We start from the raw sequence: 18,568 nt of genomic DNA, 5'->3' as shown, positions 1-18,568 counted from the left end.
CGGAGTTCCGACGAGAAATATCAATCAGAACCAAAAGTATAGTCTTACCAAGGGACACTTCATCTTTATGAGCGAGCGATAAACTTTTGATGTACACCACTAACAACTCCAACGTAAATTTGCTGACCAATGTATCTTCTTCACTGAAAAGAAATCACACGTTTTTCTATAAGAACAAACTATATAACAACATATACCTTTGATGGCATGGCATAAATATTAAGAATAAGTTTAGAACATGTAAAGGCTTTACGGACTCAAAAACAGCCGATTTCTTGGGAAATTGCACAAAAAATACTCCCAAAATGGTTAAAATCAGAACAGGTAAAGAAAATATACTGATACCAGAATTCGTTTGCTTACCGAAATATTGAATAAATGTTGTTGAAACAGATTGCAGCTCCTAATCTTTTGAATGGACTTGGGTGCAAGGCCAGACTTGATAAACGTTTGAATAAACTCTTTGGGTTTGCCGGGTTTTTCTCTAATTGCTAAAAATTATTGGGAAATTGTTTTCAAATTTAACTGGTTTCCAAGGTTTTGAATGAACTTACTTAAGAAAAATTGGTTGATAAAAACTTGCTAAATTCAACTGAGATTTTAGTAAGCTGGCGAAAATTTTCTAAAGTACTACAGCATGGGATGAAATTTATACAAGGCAAGACACAAAAGGGCCAATCAATCGAAAGTCTTTACAAAACATCACAATTTTCAAGACCATAGAGCACATAACGTTGTTCAAACATCTATCTAGCGTTATATGGATGTCATGTACATTATTTGGACGTCGAAACAATGTTAAGGGAGACTTCCACAGTTTACCGAAGTCACTCACTTTAGGAGACAAATGTTTTATCGACCATTGGAAGAACTCTTTGATGCATTTGGCACTGAAATCTCTCAGCGAGCAATCGTCTTCATTTGCTACTCCGTCCTATTCAAGGAAAATACTTAAAAATAAAATTTAACAACCACAACCACCTTGAATATGTAATAAATGAATAAAGATAATTTTTAGCCAGTCGTGTTGTTGTTTTTAACCCTTGAACTTTTGGTACTTTACAGACCGGTATGTAAAATACACAACCCCTTTTTTCCGGAATATACTACCAATGTATTTGAAATTTGGGTCTTGACTATCTGAGGTCATTTGAAGAGAATCCAATACCAACCGATTGTGTTGTTATTATAGTATCATTTCGCATCCTGAGATGAATTTCGGCATAAATTAGGTAAAAAGGTAAATTGTCTTTATAATACACATATAGAACAAATGGTGTTAGCAGAATGAAGCTAGTTTATGAAGCAAAAGATGTGCAAGTTAAAAAGAAGGGTAGAGTTTTCGGATTATATCATTCAGATTAAAAAGACAGTGCATATTGCAAAAGATTACACAGTATCGTGTTCTTTTTTTCTCCCCAACTAGTAGTATACTAAGCTTTACATGAAAAAACGCTCGAGATTACTCCCAAAATAAAAAATTCCCTTATGTGAAGTTTCGAAAAAAAAAACGGAAAATGATAGTGTTTTCCCATTGTGAAATAAGAAAACTAATGGGCTTTTCCAGAAATAGTCCCCCCCTTGTCGAGAATATCAGATACCCAGGGGGTTAACGATTCTTGTTCAAAAGTGGAGTTGGGCATATTTTTAAGAGTGGATATCCAGGGGGGGGGGTCTTTACTAATAAAGTAGGATATCCAGGGGGTTTGATACTTCGAAAAATCAATATCCTCAACAGTGGGGGTAAATTTTTTTTTTTCTGGAAAAGCCCAATGAGGATGGAAAAACTTACCAAAAGAGTATTTAGTAAGACAACCGTCTCAGGACTTTCGTATTTTGTATTTCCAGACATCCAATGTATAATTTGGAATACCAATGGGCTGAAAAGTTGTTCGGCAACCTGTAAGTTAAAAAATATATAAGTATTTTTTATTACTTGGGAAAGCCTTCGCGTCAGTTGAAAACGTTGGGCCCCAATTTGGTTACCTATTCGGGTACCTAAAAAGATTTGCAGACCGGAATGGAAAGCCAGTTGGTCATTAGCCTGATTTTAAGCTGTTAAACTGCTTGGAGAAGGAAATACACGGTCAAGGTCAGCGCGAAAAAACGGCTGGATATTCACGCGTCAGGTTGTTATGGCGATTCATCCAATTAAATTACAAGGAAGCTATTGGTCTAGTTTTATAAAAAGTGCCAATCAACAAAAGCCAAGCTTGGATAAAGAATAGCAAAAACCATTACCATATTTACCCTTCCACTCAAATTTTGAGTATGAAAACACACTTTAAAGGGACATAACAGTACTTGCGAAATTTGTAAACAAACTGTATGCAGCAGATACAAAATCAAAACAAATGTCACATGTCAAAATAAAAAATCAAACCAAATATGGCTAATTTTGATTGTTCAATTGTTCTACAAGTTTGTTTTGGACACGTGATTTTAATTGTTCTCTTTAATGACACGTGGTTTGTGCAATGTTTACATTTTACTACTGTAATGTCCCTTTAAGGCTAAGGCCTAATTGACCCCAATTCTTTGAATTATGTATCTACTCTTACAGTTTTGAGCCCCGAGTTTGCTGAAGTTTGTAATAATTAATTACGGTCACAGATATCATATTCCACAGTAGTTAGAGATCGGTGATTCCGGTTCTTTAATTTTCAAAGTTGCAAAACATCATGGATTCGAGTCAACCCAGGGCGAACAGGGGGAATTCCCCGTTAATTTTAGTTTAAGAGCTCCTTTATTTCAAGTCAAATCTGATAGCTAAAGTATATTTATTGACATTTTTTGGATATCTTAATCTAAAATTTCCCCGTGAGAAAAAATTCTAACATTTTCAGCGCTGATTCGCCATTTTTCCAGTACCTAAATAGGTAGCCAAGTTTTGGTGCATAATTGGGTACCCAACTTTTTTAACTGGTCATAAAAGCCTCAGTTTTTACTTGTTAACAAAATATAACATACTCAAATACAGCCATTTAAAGTTCAAAACTTGTGTTTGAGTACGGGACTTGTTAAAGTAATTTTTTTGCTCAAACTTCATGCTCTCTTCGATGGGTGAATTCTTCGATGGTATCAATCAATTCCTTATAAGAAACAATTATTCGATCTTGAAAATATTGTCAATGTTCTATCCATTTTTTGGAGTAAGGAGGTTTTGCCTGTATTTCTCAAATAGCAAAAGCAACTCAGCGGACCCCTCTCAACAAAGTCTCAAAATTCTATCTACTTTGGAAGTAACCACGTGCAATTTGCCACGAAAGATGCTACGGATCCGAAGCTTCTATTATATTATGTTCTTATATTTATTGTTCATAAAATTTGTAATTCTTAAGATTTTACCAAATGTCAGTACCATATTTCATCTAATTTATGTGCAGCGCTTATTAGAGCGTGGCGCTTATTTCGAAATACAAATTCAAGGTGCAGCGCTTAAAAGAGGGCGGCGCTTATTGGCTGAATTACGGTACACGTCGCGTGTTAAAAGCTACAAATTGTACACATAAACATGAGGCTAGAGCAATTTTGAGGGCTTTGAGAACCGACTGGGAACTGTACTTTTAATCATAAAACCGGAAAGTTCTTATTAAAAAAATTGTATTAAAAAAGCCTAGTACAAGATCATCTGGTTACCAAATCTTTTCAGCTAGAATTAGGAACATTGCCATATGGATCGATAAAAAAAGAGGGGAGAACAACATTCACTATATCTAGTGTGTCCGTTTATATAACTTGGAGATTTCGTTCTTTTGTTCTGCGCTTTTATTGAGAAGGGTTAGAAGCAATTTGTTGACAGTTGATAACGACTTTTAAATGGATCTACACCATATTTCCAAGTATTTTTGAGCAAATACCTTTTACTTAATTTCGAAATTCTTTTCGAAATTTATTTAACTGGCAAAAGCAACTCATCGTCTCTGGGATAAGACCGAAGATCAAAGTAATACCAACGCTGCAGAACAACTTAGGTTTTTTTCCCGCAGATTCATAAAATTGGTTTATATAGAAACAAGAGATAAAGATTCAATCGTTAAACAACATATTAGAAATATCTGAATGGGTGAAACACTGTATAGAAAGTTCTATCTTTTATTTTAAATTATGGAAGACCTCAATATAACACTCAATTTAACAAATGGGACGGTTGAAACAAAAATACAGGCAATTTGTATTTCAGTGTTGGACGATGTCAAAAATGCACCTATGCAACTCCGAAAAAACATTACCATATTTTTTATGTTGATTGGTGTTATCAGTTTAATATCAAATGGAATAGTAATCTGGACGATAGCCAAGACTCATGAATGGCGGAACCAATCAACTCGTTTGATTCTGATCGTATCAATTTATGATGTTTTAGCCTCCATGATCAGCACCTCCGGTTACACTGTTTACATCCAACTGAGTGAATATTTATCGTGCTCATTGAAAGTCACTATGATGGCCATATCCATGTTTCTAATTTGGAATTTAGCTTACTTGGTGAGCGTTATAGCTTTTGACAGACTGATGCGCGTCTTTTTAATGCACAATTATTCAACTAAATTTAACTCAAAGAGATATAAAATAGTACTGGCAGTCCAATCGTTGTTATCTTTAAATCAAACTGTATTATGGACTATTGGTGCACTCCAAGGTCCTGGACAAGCATCAAAGAACACAGCTCCGTTAAATTATACCGTCTTCTGTTTAACATTGACTTTTTACTGCATCTCTATAATCAAGTTACGGTACATGCAAAACAACATGCAATTACTGCAGGAAACTCAAAACCTAACAAGAATGGCTTCTTTATACGTTCTCATTTACTTCTTAACTCACATTCCAGTCATTCTATTACAAAGTTTACTGGAGCTATTCTTAGAGACAAACATCTAAAGAAATTTGGAAAATAAGTATAGCAACGTTCATTATTTTCATGACCCCAATGATCAACGGGATATTGAACGCCGTCGCGTTTCTGGTTAAAGATCGTAAGAGTAAGCGGTATCTACGCGAGTGTTACCAGCGTTGGAAAGTGAAGATTCGCCAGACATCAAATACGAGTCGAAGTGATGGGAAATAATGACCAAGTTGATAGACATCCGGCTCATTAAGGGTTAGACTACTTTAATGGGATTAATTTTCCCGGGGATTAAATTTCGCGGTTGAGCTCATCAGCGGAATTTTAATATTTCGCGGGACATAATTTGGCAGATGACTCTATTGGGAGATAATATTTTCACAATTTTAAGCTATTTTTGCTATTCCACTGCTAAACCATACAAATGTTGGTTGTAAAATACGCATTATTAGCGCTTCTTTGATGGCGATTAACATGTTAAAAGTGGTCTTTTGACATTTTTTGGAATTTGATTAAAAAAGATTTTGAAATTTCCAATAAGACTTATTTCGCTTGTCTCCAGAGACCCAGAAATGTGGTGTGTTATTCCGGACAAATGGAATTTAGAAAATAATCGGATGGAATTTCAGATGTGATAAAAATGTTTAAGTTTACGGAAATTTTGACCCAATCCTTGAATTTCAAAAAGAATTTTTGTATTTCTTTAGACAGAAATAAGGACATCAGGAACAAAATTGCCAGAAAGGCGGAATCGAGTTCCCCTGGAAACCGCTTTTTAATGCACCTTTTGGTACGAAAAATGATGAATTTTTAAAACTAATTAAAGTAATTGATTGATTGGACGGATGGATAAATCGTGGAACCTGTATTGGTCATTTTCCTTCTTATTATCTTCTAAGATAAAGGACATATCAAGTTTGTCTTAAAGTAATCCACAACCGAGACAAAATTCACTTCAGACGTCATTTTCATAACATTTTTGAATTTCTTCTTTTATTTCTATATGATATAATATTCCACTCATGACAAGTTTTTCGACGATTCTTCAAAAAGGACTGTCTCGAAAAGTCCGTCTCAATAATCTCCAGCGGCGATGTAAAAAAAGCTGTAACTTTTGATAGAATTTGAATTGAAATGGTGGTTTTGTGCTTGGCGAAAAACATAGGGAGTGGGATATTATGAAATGTTAAAAAAACAGTTTAAAATGAAAACAAGTTTTTTATAAGAAGCAGTAAAATTTTGCTGAGGCTCGGCTGTTCTTATTTTTTTGTCACTTAGAGCCTCAAAAACAAATTGTTTATATCCTGTTTTTTTATTTATGGGGTATAATTAATGTATTTGAGACGTTATCATATGATGCAAAAAATATGAGAAATCTGATTGGCTTAGAACGAAAGCATAAACAAACGTGTTATTCACCAAAAACAGTGCAAATAAGTCCCCAAAAACAGTGCAAATATTGAAGGAAAACGGTGTGAAAAATATTTTATATTAATCAATCAAGGATGTTACTTAAACAAAACTTTATTTTTGCACTTCATACGATAAACCAGTTATCACATAAAGCCTTGTCCAATATGGATTTTTTTCTCGTTCTTTTATTCTTGTTGTTATTTTAAAATAAAGAGCAAAAATAAAAGGAAAAATAAATGTGATATTGCACTCTGCACTATGCGATAACTATACCCAATTTTTTACTACTTTGACCGCTAAATTGCTTGAAATGAGTAATTTAAGGCTCAGCATTGTTCTTAAATTATTTTCACTTGCCTCACACAAGTGAAAGGAGACTATTAATCTCGGTGTTTCTCCTCGTCAAGACAAAAATGTGAAAGTTTGGTCGCCCGATTCGGAATTAAATGTTCGGGGAAACGGGAAACTATTTCCCGCGTAAATTCTTGCATAAGCCGTTTTATCTCCGTTATTATTACGCCACGCAAACTTATCAGACAGTATTTGCGGTATATAGACTCTAATTTGCTCCGTAGTAGCTAGCGCACTTTTTTAATGAAATCTAAATAACGGAGATATTTAAAAGCCAGATTTTTTTCATATTTCGATTCAAAAGGCTACTTGGTGCGATAGAGAAATCAGTATTTTTTTATATGCCGTTCATTAACTCAAATCAAATGACTTTGGAGGTTCGGTGAAATGGTGGCCGAATTGCCGTCCCATGTTTTGTCAGATAGTCCCAAGTTAGAGCAGTTAATGGTAAATTTAGCGGGAATTTAATTTGGTGGATTGGGCCAAAATCATCCAAATTTAACTTTTACTGCCATCCGCCGCCAAATTTAGATTATTGTTTTCTTCCCCATGTTATCTATTTTAAGGCAAGTAAATTCCCGTCAAATTTAATTTTTCAAGCCAGCAGCAATATCAAATTCCCTCCAAAATTTTTACTTTTGTTTAAGATTACTTCAACTGTATTATTAGATTTACTATAATAATTTATTGAAACTTTCTAGCAGCAATTTTTTATTGTACAAACAAGAAACATTCATTGATATAAGTTAAACATGATATGATTTTTAAGTCTTCAAACTCGAACCCTATAACTTGAATGTGTCCTTCACTCGAACGGTTTTTTCTCTTCAGAACAAATTTAGGCTATTTTCACCTATATCCCTAATGTTAGTTAAAAAAAATGATAGCTTTCTGAAAACTTTTAGAGATTTTAGGGATGACAAAAATAATATTATATTACATACATGTTTTTTTTATAAGCATAACGTTTATAAGCATACCAAGACCTGAATTTGTCTAAAAAATAAGCATATTACAAGCATATTACTGAGCTTGCTTTTGAGGTGTTTAAGTGAAAATTTCAATTTAAAAAAATACAAACATAAACGCTGCAATCGTTCACAACTTTCCTGAACAATATTTGTGTCATTACTTATTTCCCTATCCTCATGTATAGCAACGACAGATTTTGGAAAAATTGGAGACTCGAATTTTTCGGAAAAATAAGCATATGATAAACATACTTCGAGCCTGAGTCTAAAATATCTCTAAGCATAACTGAGCTTGTTTTCCAAAAAACATATGCTTATAAAAAAAAGACATGTATTTGTTTCTGAATCGAATATTTTTCAGGCTGATTCCAATCTCATTTTATCTTTTCTAAAATTAACTTAAAATCAACTTCAGGACTTCAGCCATTTTGACATTAACGCGAATCAAAAGCAATTTGCTTTTTAACGATTTTGCACATTCGGAAATCACGTGATACACTGTTAAGCTTTTCGTCTTTTACTTTTTTCAAACTTTTAAGCTCTTTAAGCTATTCTATTCAGGCGACCTTCCAGCGCAGCTGGTTTTTCTTTTTTTTTTGACAATTTTGAGCTTGAATGTTCTTGTAAAATTGTTCTTATAAAAAAAGGTGTATGAAAAATGGAGAATAAAAGAAAGCTTCTTGTAGAATTGTCCGATGTTCTTCATTGTGATAAGAAATCTTCGATTTTAGAGGGTTATATCACTGTCAAAATTTTCCAAAAACATTATTTCAGTCAAAAATACCGAATAAAAAATGCATGGGCATTTTTTGTTGTATTTAGATGATTTTTAAAGACAATCAGTGATAAACTTTGGGTTTTTATTTTCTTTCGATTGAATCAATATTTTTGAAAAATTTTCTTATAAATCGAAGAATCACTTTTGTTAGAATAGTAAATACAGCATAATTTTTCACGGAGTTTTTTTTTTTTTTTGACTTCCGTTCTTTTCCATTTTCTAATGTATTCCATTCTTAAATCTATCTAGACAAGCACGAAACCACCATTTGATTCAAATTCCAGTTTACAGCCTTTGTGTGTCACGTCATCAGAGGAAATGGGCCGGCATCTAAACTTCTCCTTTGACAGCCAACATTCTTAAGTATGAGGGGGGGTTCGGCTCATAATGCCGGTCCGGACTAGCCGTCGTGGGTCGGGTCGCCGACTTTCGAAGGTTGTCGTGGGTCGGGTCGCCGACTTTCGAAGGTTGTCGTGGGTCGGGTCACCGACTCTCGAGGGTTGTCGTGGGTCGGAGCGGCGCCCTTCGAGAGTCGTCGTCCGACCAGGAAGTCGTTGGGAGGGACATCGTGGAAGCCTCTCTTTCATTTTATTCGTCCTCAATTTAATCTAATGAATTAATCTGGTCTTTAAAATATGGGTCCACCGTCATTTGAGAGTCGTCGTTGGTTCGCCGTCCTTCGAGAGCCGTCGTTGGTCCGTCGTCCTTCGAGAGTCATCGTTGGTCCGCCGTCCCTCGAGAGTCGTCGTTGGTCCGCCGTCTCTCGAGAGTCGTCGTTGGTCCGCCGTCCTTCGAGAGTCGTCGTTGGTCCGCCGTCTTTCGAGAGTCGTCGTTGGTCCGCCGTCTCTCGAGAGTCGTCGTTGGTCCACCGTCCTTCGAGAGTCGCCAGGTTAAAAAAGAGGGATGTTTCATTTTTAGAGTGTTTATCTAATGTTTATTTTCCAGAAAGCCAAGCCCAGAAAGACATTTTCAAATTAGTGAGATCATTCATTCTTACTTGTCAATTGCTTATTAGAAACTGTTTACTTATTATTAATTTGCATGTCTGAAATCAAGAAAAAGGGTCTTTACCCTGAAAAGTACATATATATTTGTTTCTTTTGGAATGTTGTTAAGGCCCTCCCTCACTCAATACAGAAAGTATTGGGTAATAAAAGGATTCTGTACCTATTATCACCTAGTACTAGGTATGACTAGATATAGTCATATGTCTTGGAAATAAAATATGGAAATATGGAAATACATATGAGATAGACAACATGGGTAGTCGTTTTTACAAGGGGCAGCTTGTTGTATAGCTTTTAAGGAACACAACCAAAAGCTACAGATGAGCCGTTGAAAAGGCTGATCCCCTCTCAATCTCGTTCCCTTCGCATTACCAGCTTTTTTATGCTTTACTATATGGTGCTAGATATATGAGAGGGGAACTCGATCAGCCAACACTAGGGTATTCTCTGGCGTCCAAAAGTAACGTAAATAAAGTCTGGTATACACGGGCACGAGGTTGATCCCCTCTTACTCTCGAGCGAGGAGAAAATCACTAAAACAAATCTCGTACACAATTTTATAAATCATAAATAAATCATAAATCAAAAGTAAATCAGAAATCTCGTACACCATTTTTCGAGTGATTTGCATGCATCTCGCTCTCGGGTACCTAATAAACGGGGGTTTGGAATAAAAGCGGGGGAAGTGTGGAACTATTCTTAAAAGTATAGCCGAATCCCCACTCATAATAAAACTCTAAAAATTTAACATCCCTCCTTTTTAACCCGGCGACTCTCGAAGGACGGCGGACCAACGACGACTCTCGAGAGACGGCGGACCAACGACGACTCTCGAAGGACGGCGGACCAACGACGACTCTCGAAGGACGGCGGACCAACGACGGCTCTCGAAGGACGGCGAACCAACGACGACTCTCAAAGGACGGTGGACCCATATTTTAAAGACCAGATTAATTAATTAGATTAAATTGAGGACGAATAAAATGAAAGAGAGGCTCCCACGATGTCCCTCCCAACGACTTCCTGGTCGGACGACGACTCTCGAAGGGCGCCGCCCCGACCCACGACAACCCTCGAGAGTCGGCGACCCGACCCACGACAACCTTCGAAAGTCGGCGACCCGACCCACGACGGCTAGTCCGGACCGGCATTATGAGCCGAACCCCCCCCCCTCATACTTAACAAAGAAAAGAGCTCGCCCGTCACTAAAGACACTACTCAAAGTCTTAGAACAAGACACCGGACTTGACAAAGGCGAGATGGTTCGTTTGGCGCACAACAGGGTCAGATGGAAAGACATGGTCATGTCATCACTTTCAAATGGATGATTTATGTATGTATATAATAAGTAGCTAGTAGCTATAACTTGAATAAACATTCGAAGAATGTAATGAGGGTCATTATCATGCGGTTGTAATTACTTCAAAAGATTATACTGTCCTGACTAAGGCTGGATTTACACTACATCTTAGATCAAGGTCTTCTAGGACTTTTGCCGTATCATTTTATTAACAAAAAAATCTAAATAGGTCATACGAGAATTGTATCATTAAGTATGGGTACAATTTCCTTAAAATAAAGTTCTTCAGTCTATCCACTGCCTAAAAATGAGCGCGTTTACACTGTAAAGGTTTCTTAATTGAATCTAGCGAAACCAATCAAATAGAGTTTGCAAGACTGATTTTAGCATCTAAGACTAATTATACAAGAGAATGCATAAGTGAATACACTTTGATGCAAACTTTTTGAATAAGTTTCAGAGTGAATAATGGTGCAAACAGGAATCGATTTCAGCTACAAGAAATGGCTCAAAAACCGTCAACTAACCACCAAAATATTTTACTATATTGCCATCATCCTTGGCATTGAGTACTCAGTGACATTTGGAACCTTATTTGTCTATTTGAAAAATTTCCTTCAAGTCAAAAATCATTTGGATGTCTTTTACAGCTGTATTTCTGGGATATACATTGTTTCTATGATTATGTCGGCAGTTTTCGTTGGAAAGATATTCGACAGAACTCGGCGAACACGCCTTATCTTTTCTAGTGCCATCGCGTCGTTAGTTCTTGGCAATGTTTTGTATACAATACCTATTTCACCGTATGTGTTATTATTCGGACGACTACTGTCCGGTGTAGGTGGCTGTCTCCGCCCGATCATTATGTCCGAAATTACCCGCTCTTTTGCACCGGACGAAGTCGTCTCACAAATATCTGCTGTGTCTTGTACATTTGTTTTAGGATTTACCCTTGGACCATGTATAAATTTTGCTTTTGTTGAAGCAGATTTTTGGTTTTTGGGCGTGCATATAAAATATGCAAACGGAGCTAGCTTAGTTACCTGTTTTCTCTACACGGTTGCATTCTTTTTATCATTGTTTTTCGTCAGTGATTTATCGAGAGAATTTGATTTGAAAGAAGCTTTAAAAAGTTTATCTGATGAAGACTTAAAAGAAGCTTCGTTGGATTCAGAGCAAAAACTCATCACCAATGAGCCTTTTGAACAAACCCAAGAAGAGTCGGTTCCTATGATCGAGAAGTCAACTGCAAATGCTAACAACGAAATAGAAACCATCTTTGTCTTACGAAAATTCTTCACCAACGTTGATACAATTTTAATTCTGGCAATGTCTTTTACAATGATGTTCTGTGTAGTTCTTTATGATTTATGGGTACCTCTGGCATGCATCGAACTCTTAAATTGGACAAACTTGGATATAAATCTTATTTATCTGACAAATGGAATAGTGAACTTATTATTTTTACTCGTATGCATCTTCAAGCCACCAAAAATTGAAACGATGATTTATTTAGCTTACGCCGCATTTGCATCAATCATATTTATATTCGGAGCTTTCCTATTCTTTAAATATGACACATGGCATTTAACCTGGTTGGATTCTATTTTATGGTTTATTGGAGCTTTTTGTGTATGCATTATTTTTACAGCAGAAGAGTTGCTTCTAATCAGCACCTTGGCCAAAATGGTACCCTCTCAAGCTCAATCCGTTTCACAAGGAATACGTCAAGCATCTGCGCGCCTTGGCGCCGCCATTGGGCTGTTCAGCGCCGCTTTTACTTTTCAACATTTGAATTATTTTTGCCCATTTGTATTTTTTGTATCCATTTTATTATTTTTGCTTTTGGTTATTAGAAAGAGGCATTTTTGTGAGCCTGTACCAATTTTTTAACTGAAATGTTTTGAGTAGAATATCAGTAGTGTTGTATTTTGTTTCGCAGCAGTTTTTCTTTTATCATAAATTATGTAAAGTGATTGTTATTCTTATGATTGAAGTGTTATTTTTGAGTCTGTTAAATGACGCGCCTTACGCGCCCACGCACCCACACGCACTACGAGCCTGATAACTCAGTAGATAACTCAGTAGATAACTCAGGACGACGGACGAATTTTTGAAGCCTTCGTTCGCGCTACGGCACTTTTCTACAGGCCAACCCGAAAGCTAGGCAGACATACCCCGGGCAAAAATATCGGATTTGCTCTAGAACGAGAAACTGAACGGAAACGTGTTCTAGAGCAAACCCGATATTTAACCTCGCTATTAGTTATTTTCAAAGCAAGTAAGGAATTGTGTTTAATGTCAGCATATTTATTTTTCTTATAAGCATCTTCTTTATAAGAAACCAATCAATAACTTTTGATTTGAGGGGATTAGGCTTTCGGTAAGCAGTATTTTCAAAGCCAGGAAGGAATTGTGCTTAACGTGAGCATATCTATTTTTCTTTTAAGCATCGTCTTTATAAGAAACCAATCAATAACTTTTGATTTAAGAGAATTTGGTTTTCGGTAATAACTTTTTTCATAAATCAAACATAGCATACTTGTTTTTACAAGCATCATTTTCGTAGCAAAACTTTCAATTAGGTTCCTTCAATCTGAATCCCCTATAATTCCTAACAATTTCTCATTGATTATGTGATGCCGAAGCTTTTGTCAAAAATAGTTTACTTCTTTTTGAAGAATGGCAGAATATGTATACATAGGCATTACATTACTATTGGTCAGATAGAGCTGATGCGTAAGCATACTTTTAAAACTATTGATTTGAAGATGCATGGTAAGCTTTGTCAAGTAGTATTAATTTCCAAATTAATTTGTCTGATTTATTTTTCCCTTATATTGTTAACAAAATTGTTGAATTTTTTTTTCCAAGGGTGGGTGGGTTTTTGTTGGTTGATCTATTCGATTGGTATCATGAAATTTACAAGGTCGATTTTTAGCTTAATCATGATGGTGTGTGCCTGTGGTCGTCAAAGATAATCGGACAAAATTGAACATAAATTTCATAAATGAAACTCCTACTAGAATATTTTCATTCGAAAAATCCATGAAGAAAATCATACAATATAAATTCAGGGTTTGATTGAGGTCCAAGAAGTAAAATATTCAACAAAATAAAGTTTAGACTCGTAACACTTTTTTCAATTATCTTTACAGAGGCGCTATTGATAATAAAAAGTAGTCCATAAAACACCTAAAAGAACAGTACAATGACTGTCAAAATAATAACATATAAGATAACATCATAATTTATCTGGTATCCCAGTAAAATTTAAAGACAACTCAAAGATCTTTGTAGGGGACCATTCAAAAAGTACGTACGCTCAAAATCGGTGAAAACTGACCACCCCCTCCCCCCTTGTACGCTCTCGTACGCTTTGGCATTACCACTCCCCTTCGCGTACGTACGCTTTTGAAATGACCCCCCCTCTCGAAAAAAAATTCAGGCACGTAAGGCGCGTGGGCGCATCATTTAACAGACTCGTTATTTTTCGTTGTTTTGCTTTACCCAACCTTTCGCACTCCAATTAAAAGTTGCCTTAAAATTCATCCTAATGTACTTTTAATATACTTTATTTCTACTTTAGAGTCAGGGTCAATTAATATAATACACAACAAATAAATACATTAACATATGACATATTATTCTTGGCGACGAAGATAAAAACATTTTGTTCTGGCTGGGATGAAATGAAGTGATAATGCATCAACACTACCTTTGTAGCAAGTCATAATTCTTGTTCGGTTTGTATCTTTACTTGGTACACAAACCATATTTACACTAATTGTAAGTCACACCTCACTTGTGTATACCTGTTTCAGCTTTCACTAAATCATTGGTGAACCACCAGACAAAACATATTGTCTGGTCTGTCTGTAATACATAAAATCCTTGAATTGCTCAAAAACACAAAATCACGCACGGTAAGTTGAAAACCCTTCCTTAACGATAATATATTATATTCATACTCATTCAGCTTTCACCAGTAGATGAACTACCAGATCTATCCATCTGGTCTGAATAATATAAGCATAATAACTCGCAGCTTTCACAAATTAGTGAACTACCAGGTTTCTAATCTGGTCTGGTATGAGTTCCACCAGTGCCTCACCTCAATTGTTCTTTGACCCTGACCGCCATCCGGATCATACACTGAAGTCATTTGTGGAATTCAGTCAAGACTATGAGCTAAGATACGCAGCCATGTACCCGGATCCGCCCAAAGTCTCGTTGGATTCTGCCATTCAAAGATGGAAGTTTGGAAACAACAACATAAATCCAACGATGACAGAATACGACGTCATCATCGACCAATGGAAATCAAAGGATATGGTCGCTAAATTTCTGGGTATATACTCATTACAAAGACTTGTCAGCGATTGGACAATGGCATCACCCACTGAAAAAGCCCGAAAAGAAGCCACTTGGCAACTGTTCAAAGAGGCGATATAATAGTACTACAAACCAACTGAAAATCTGACTTTGAAGCACTTTCAATTCCGGTCTCTATGCCAGGAAAAGGAAGAAACGTTCATAGCCTTCTGCAACCGAGTCGAGAAAGAAGCAAAACACTGCAAATTCACATGTGATAATCAAAATTGTACAGCTCTGACAATCGCAGTCCGAGACCAAACAATTATTGGGACATCAAGCGAAGAGATCAGGGAAGAAGCATTAAAAAACTCGTGGGACCTTGCCTCACTGAGAAAAGAAGGCATGCGACTAAAAAGCGCTGCCAAAAGCGCCTCAGAGATCAGTGGTGAAGGCAAGATCAACAAAGTATATGGGAAATATTCCAGAAAGAATCCTAACACTAATAGACGACCTCCAGCTCCACCATCAAATAAAAACAAGCAAACAACATGTTTCTTTTGTGGGATAGTTGGAAAAAAACAAGATATATTAGTACATGCCAAGGAATGCCCAGCTAAAAAATCTGTTTGCAGCAAATGTGACAGAACCGGCCATTACGCTAAAGTATCCAGGAGTTCAACCAAATACAAACCAGTGAACGAACTAACTGAAGAATCAACACTAGAAGAAGAGGAAAACACAATCTACAATGTTAATCTCTTCAGGATAAGCAATAACAATGAGTCCACTGAGGACTTTACAACAGAATTACTGATTAACAATCACTTGGATACAGTCCTGGCTGACACAGGGGCAAGAATATCAGTATGTAGTCTGGGCACCGCCAAAAAATGGAATATTGCTAATAGAATGACGAAAACGAACCTCAAGATTAAACCCTACAAGAGCGATCGATCCCTGCAATCGGTGTTAGTACTTGCAGTGTATCTTTTGGAGATAGAACAATCCCTGTACAATGATACATTATAGAAGAAGCCTGTGAATCCATACTATCGGGTATAAAAGCCTCTCAATTGGGCATTGTCAAATTTAATGCAACACCAAAAGTTCTAATGCCGATAAGAATGATTGAGCTGTCAGATGAAAGACTGAAAAAGAATCTACAAGACATAATCGGATCAAAAGCACCACTATTCAAAGGAATCGGTAAGTTGAAAAACCATACTATCAAACTCCCCTATGACACATCCATTAAGCCAGTAGCGGAACCTCCAAGACGTATCCCATATCATCTGAAAAGCCGGATAGAGGAAACAATTACTGATATGGTAAGCCAGAATGTAATTGAAGAACTCCCTGCTGGCCAGCAAACCCCTTGGATCTCGAACATTGTGATAGCACCAAAAGACAACGGAAACATAAGAATCACTCTTTATGCTAAGAACTTGAATAAAGCGTTACTGTTGTCAAACTATCCAATCCCTAGGCCTGAAGACATAAAAGCGCAACTTTCCGGTAAGAAGGTATTTTCAAAGATTGATTTAAAGTCTGCCTTCTGGCAATTGGAAATCGCAGAAGAGGCAAGGAATCTAACTATTTTTCACGCTAGTGGCAAACTCTATCGATATAAAAGATTGGTAATGGGCTTAAAACCATCACAAGGAGAACTGAGCGCAGTCCTACAACCACTATTTGCAAACCTTCCAGAAGTTCATGTCATTCATGACGATATTATTGTTGCTACAAAAGATGAATCATCCCATGTCAAAGTAACTGAAGAAGTACTGTCTATCTTACTAGAGAGGGGATTGACACTCAACAAAGAAAAATGTAAATTTGGGGCAAAGGAAATTAAGTTCTGGGGACTTATCATCTCAGCAGCAGGCATTCGTCCTGATCCTGAGAAGGTTGAGGCCTTGAATCACATGACCACTCCCGAAAATAAAGAGGAGTTGAGCAGTTTTCTCTGCATGATGCAAAGCAATTCTGATTTCATTCAAGGATTCAAACAAAAAGCCTCAACCCTCAGGGAACTTACGAAGAAAGGTAAACGATTCAAATGGGAAAAGAGGCACAACAATTAGCTTTTTATTCCTTAATAGAAGCATTTCGAGAGGATATTTTACTACGTTATTTCGACCCAGACGCAAATACCTTCATCATTGTTGATGACCACAAAACAGGCCTCGGAACAATACTCGCACAGGGACCAACTCTAGAAGAAGCTAAGCCAATAGAAGTGGCCTCAAGAGCGACAAATACCTCAGAAAGTAACTGTCCTCAGCTAGACTTAGAAGCTGCCAATCTTGATTTTGGCTTGCGAAGATTCCGCGAATATGTTGTAGGATCACCTACTCTTATCAAGGTGATCACAGATCATAAGCCCTTGGTACACATATTCAACAGTCGTCGCAATGGCTCAATCAGGACAAGACGAATAAAATTAAATCACCAAGACATTCCCTTCATAGTTGAATTCCAAAAAGGCTCACTAAATCAAGTAGACTACATGAGCAGACATGCTAGGAACATCTCCAGTATACAAATGAAACAAAGAAAGGAATGCAATGAAATCAACAATCTACTCTATACGCTCCACATAACTCAAATAATTGATCACATCACCCTTGCTAACATAGCAATACACACCACAGATAAAACAAGTAAAATACAAGATTACTTGAAGAAAGGCTACTCAAAGATTCCGCAAAGCGCCTCAAATGAGGTCAAGAAATTTGGTCCGATTCTTCCGGAACTAACTATTGTTGCCAATGGCATTATATTCAAGGACGATAGAATCGTCTTGCCTGAGGCTCTACAGCAATTAGCAATTGAATTAGCACACAGAGGCTCACATCCAGGTCAAAGTGGCATTGAGAGAAGACTAAGATTCCACTTCTTTTTTCATGGTATGTTTGAAAAAGTGAAAAACTTTGTGACACAATGCAAAAAGTGTGCAATCTTTGTGGACAAGAAGACAAAAGAACCAATTGTAAGTCATAAGGCCCCAACTTAAGTCTGGGAGACAGTAGCAGTAGACCTATTTGGTCCTATGCCCTCATCAAAACACGTAATCGTGGTACAAGACCTGGGATCTAGATACCCGGCAGCAAAATTGGTAGCATCCACTAAAGCGGAAAGAGTAATCCCAGCATTAGAGGAAATATATGATGAGTACGGTTATCCGGAGAACCAAATCTCAGACAATGGACCACCGTTCAACAGTAAGAAAATGAAAGAGTTCAATGAAAGTCATGGCACTGCAGCCAGGTTCTCCACTCCACACTTTCCAAGCCAAAACCCTGCAGAAACATTTATGAAGACCATTGGCAAGACAATGAAGATTGACAGACATACAAGTAGAAATGAATCGAAGGCCTTAAAGAGAAGCCTTAAAAACGTATCGTCAAACGCCTCATCCAGCCACAGGAATTCTACCAGCAAGTATGATGTTTCGGGATGGTCTGAATCATAAGTTTCCCCGAAAAGGTTCGACAGAACTCAGAGATATACATGAAGACAGGGGTGAGATAGATGCAAAGGGAGGGTGAGAAAGGGGGTGAGATGGATGTAAAGTATGAA

At 36.9% G+C, this 18,568-nt stretch overlaps 2 protein-coding genes across 2 annotated transcripts in view; one reads left to right on the top strand and one right to left on the bottom strand.

Moving 5' to 3' along the window:
* The window catches only part of LOC136813972 (DNA-dependent protein kinase catalytic subunit-like), a 159,395-nt gene that overhangs the window by 68,639 nt on the left and 72,188 nt on the right, over positions 1-18,568 (bottom strand). Inside the window, exons 18-21 of the mRNA XM_067070485.1 lie at positions 1,793-1,900; positions 836-934; positions 364-491; positions 49-143 (exon numbers count right to left, since the gene is read on the bottom strand). Coding sequence (XP_066926586.1) covers positions 49-143; positions 364-491; positions 836-934; positions 1,793-1,900 — 430 coding nt within the window. The remainder of the gene's footprint in view (positions 1-48; positions 144-363; positions 492-835; positions 935-1,792; positions 1,901-18,568) is intronic.
* LOC136813913 (uncharacterized) lies at positions 11,071-12,651 on the top strand. The gene has a single exon (XM_067070427.1). The coding sequence runs from the start codon at positions 11,138-11,140 to the stop codon at positions 12,560-12,562; it is 1,425 nt and encodes a 474-aa protein (XP_066926528.1). The 5' UTR covers positions 11,071-11,137; the 3' UTR covers positions 12,563-12,651.

This window comes from Clytia hemisphaerica, unplaced genomic scaffold (genome assembly GCF_902728285.1).
Source record: "Clytia hemisphaerica strain Z4C2 unplaced genomic scaffold, Clytia hemisphaerica genome assembly, whole genome shotgun sequence".
Classification (NCBI taxonomy): Eukaryota; Metazoa; Cnidaria; class Hydrozoa; order Leptothecata; family Clytiidae; genus Clytia; species Clytia hemisphaerica.
This window is presented reverse-complemented; position numbering and strand designations above follow the sequence as displayed.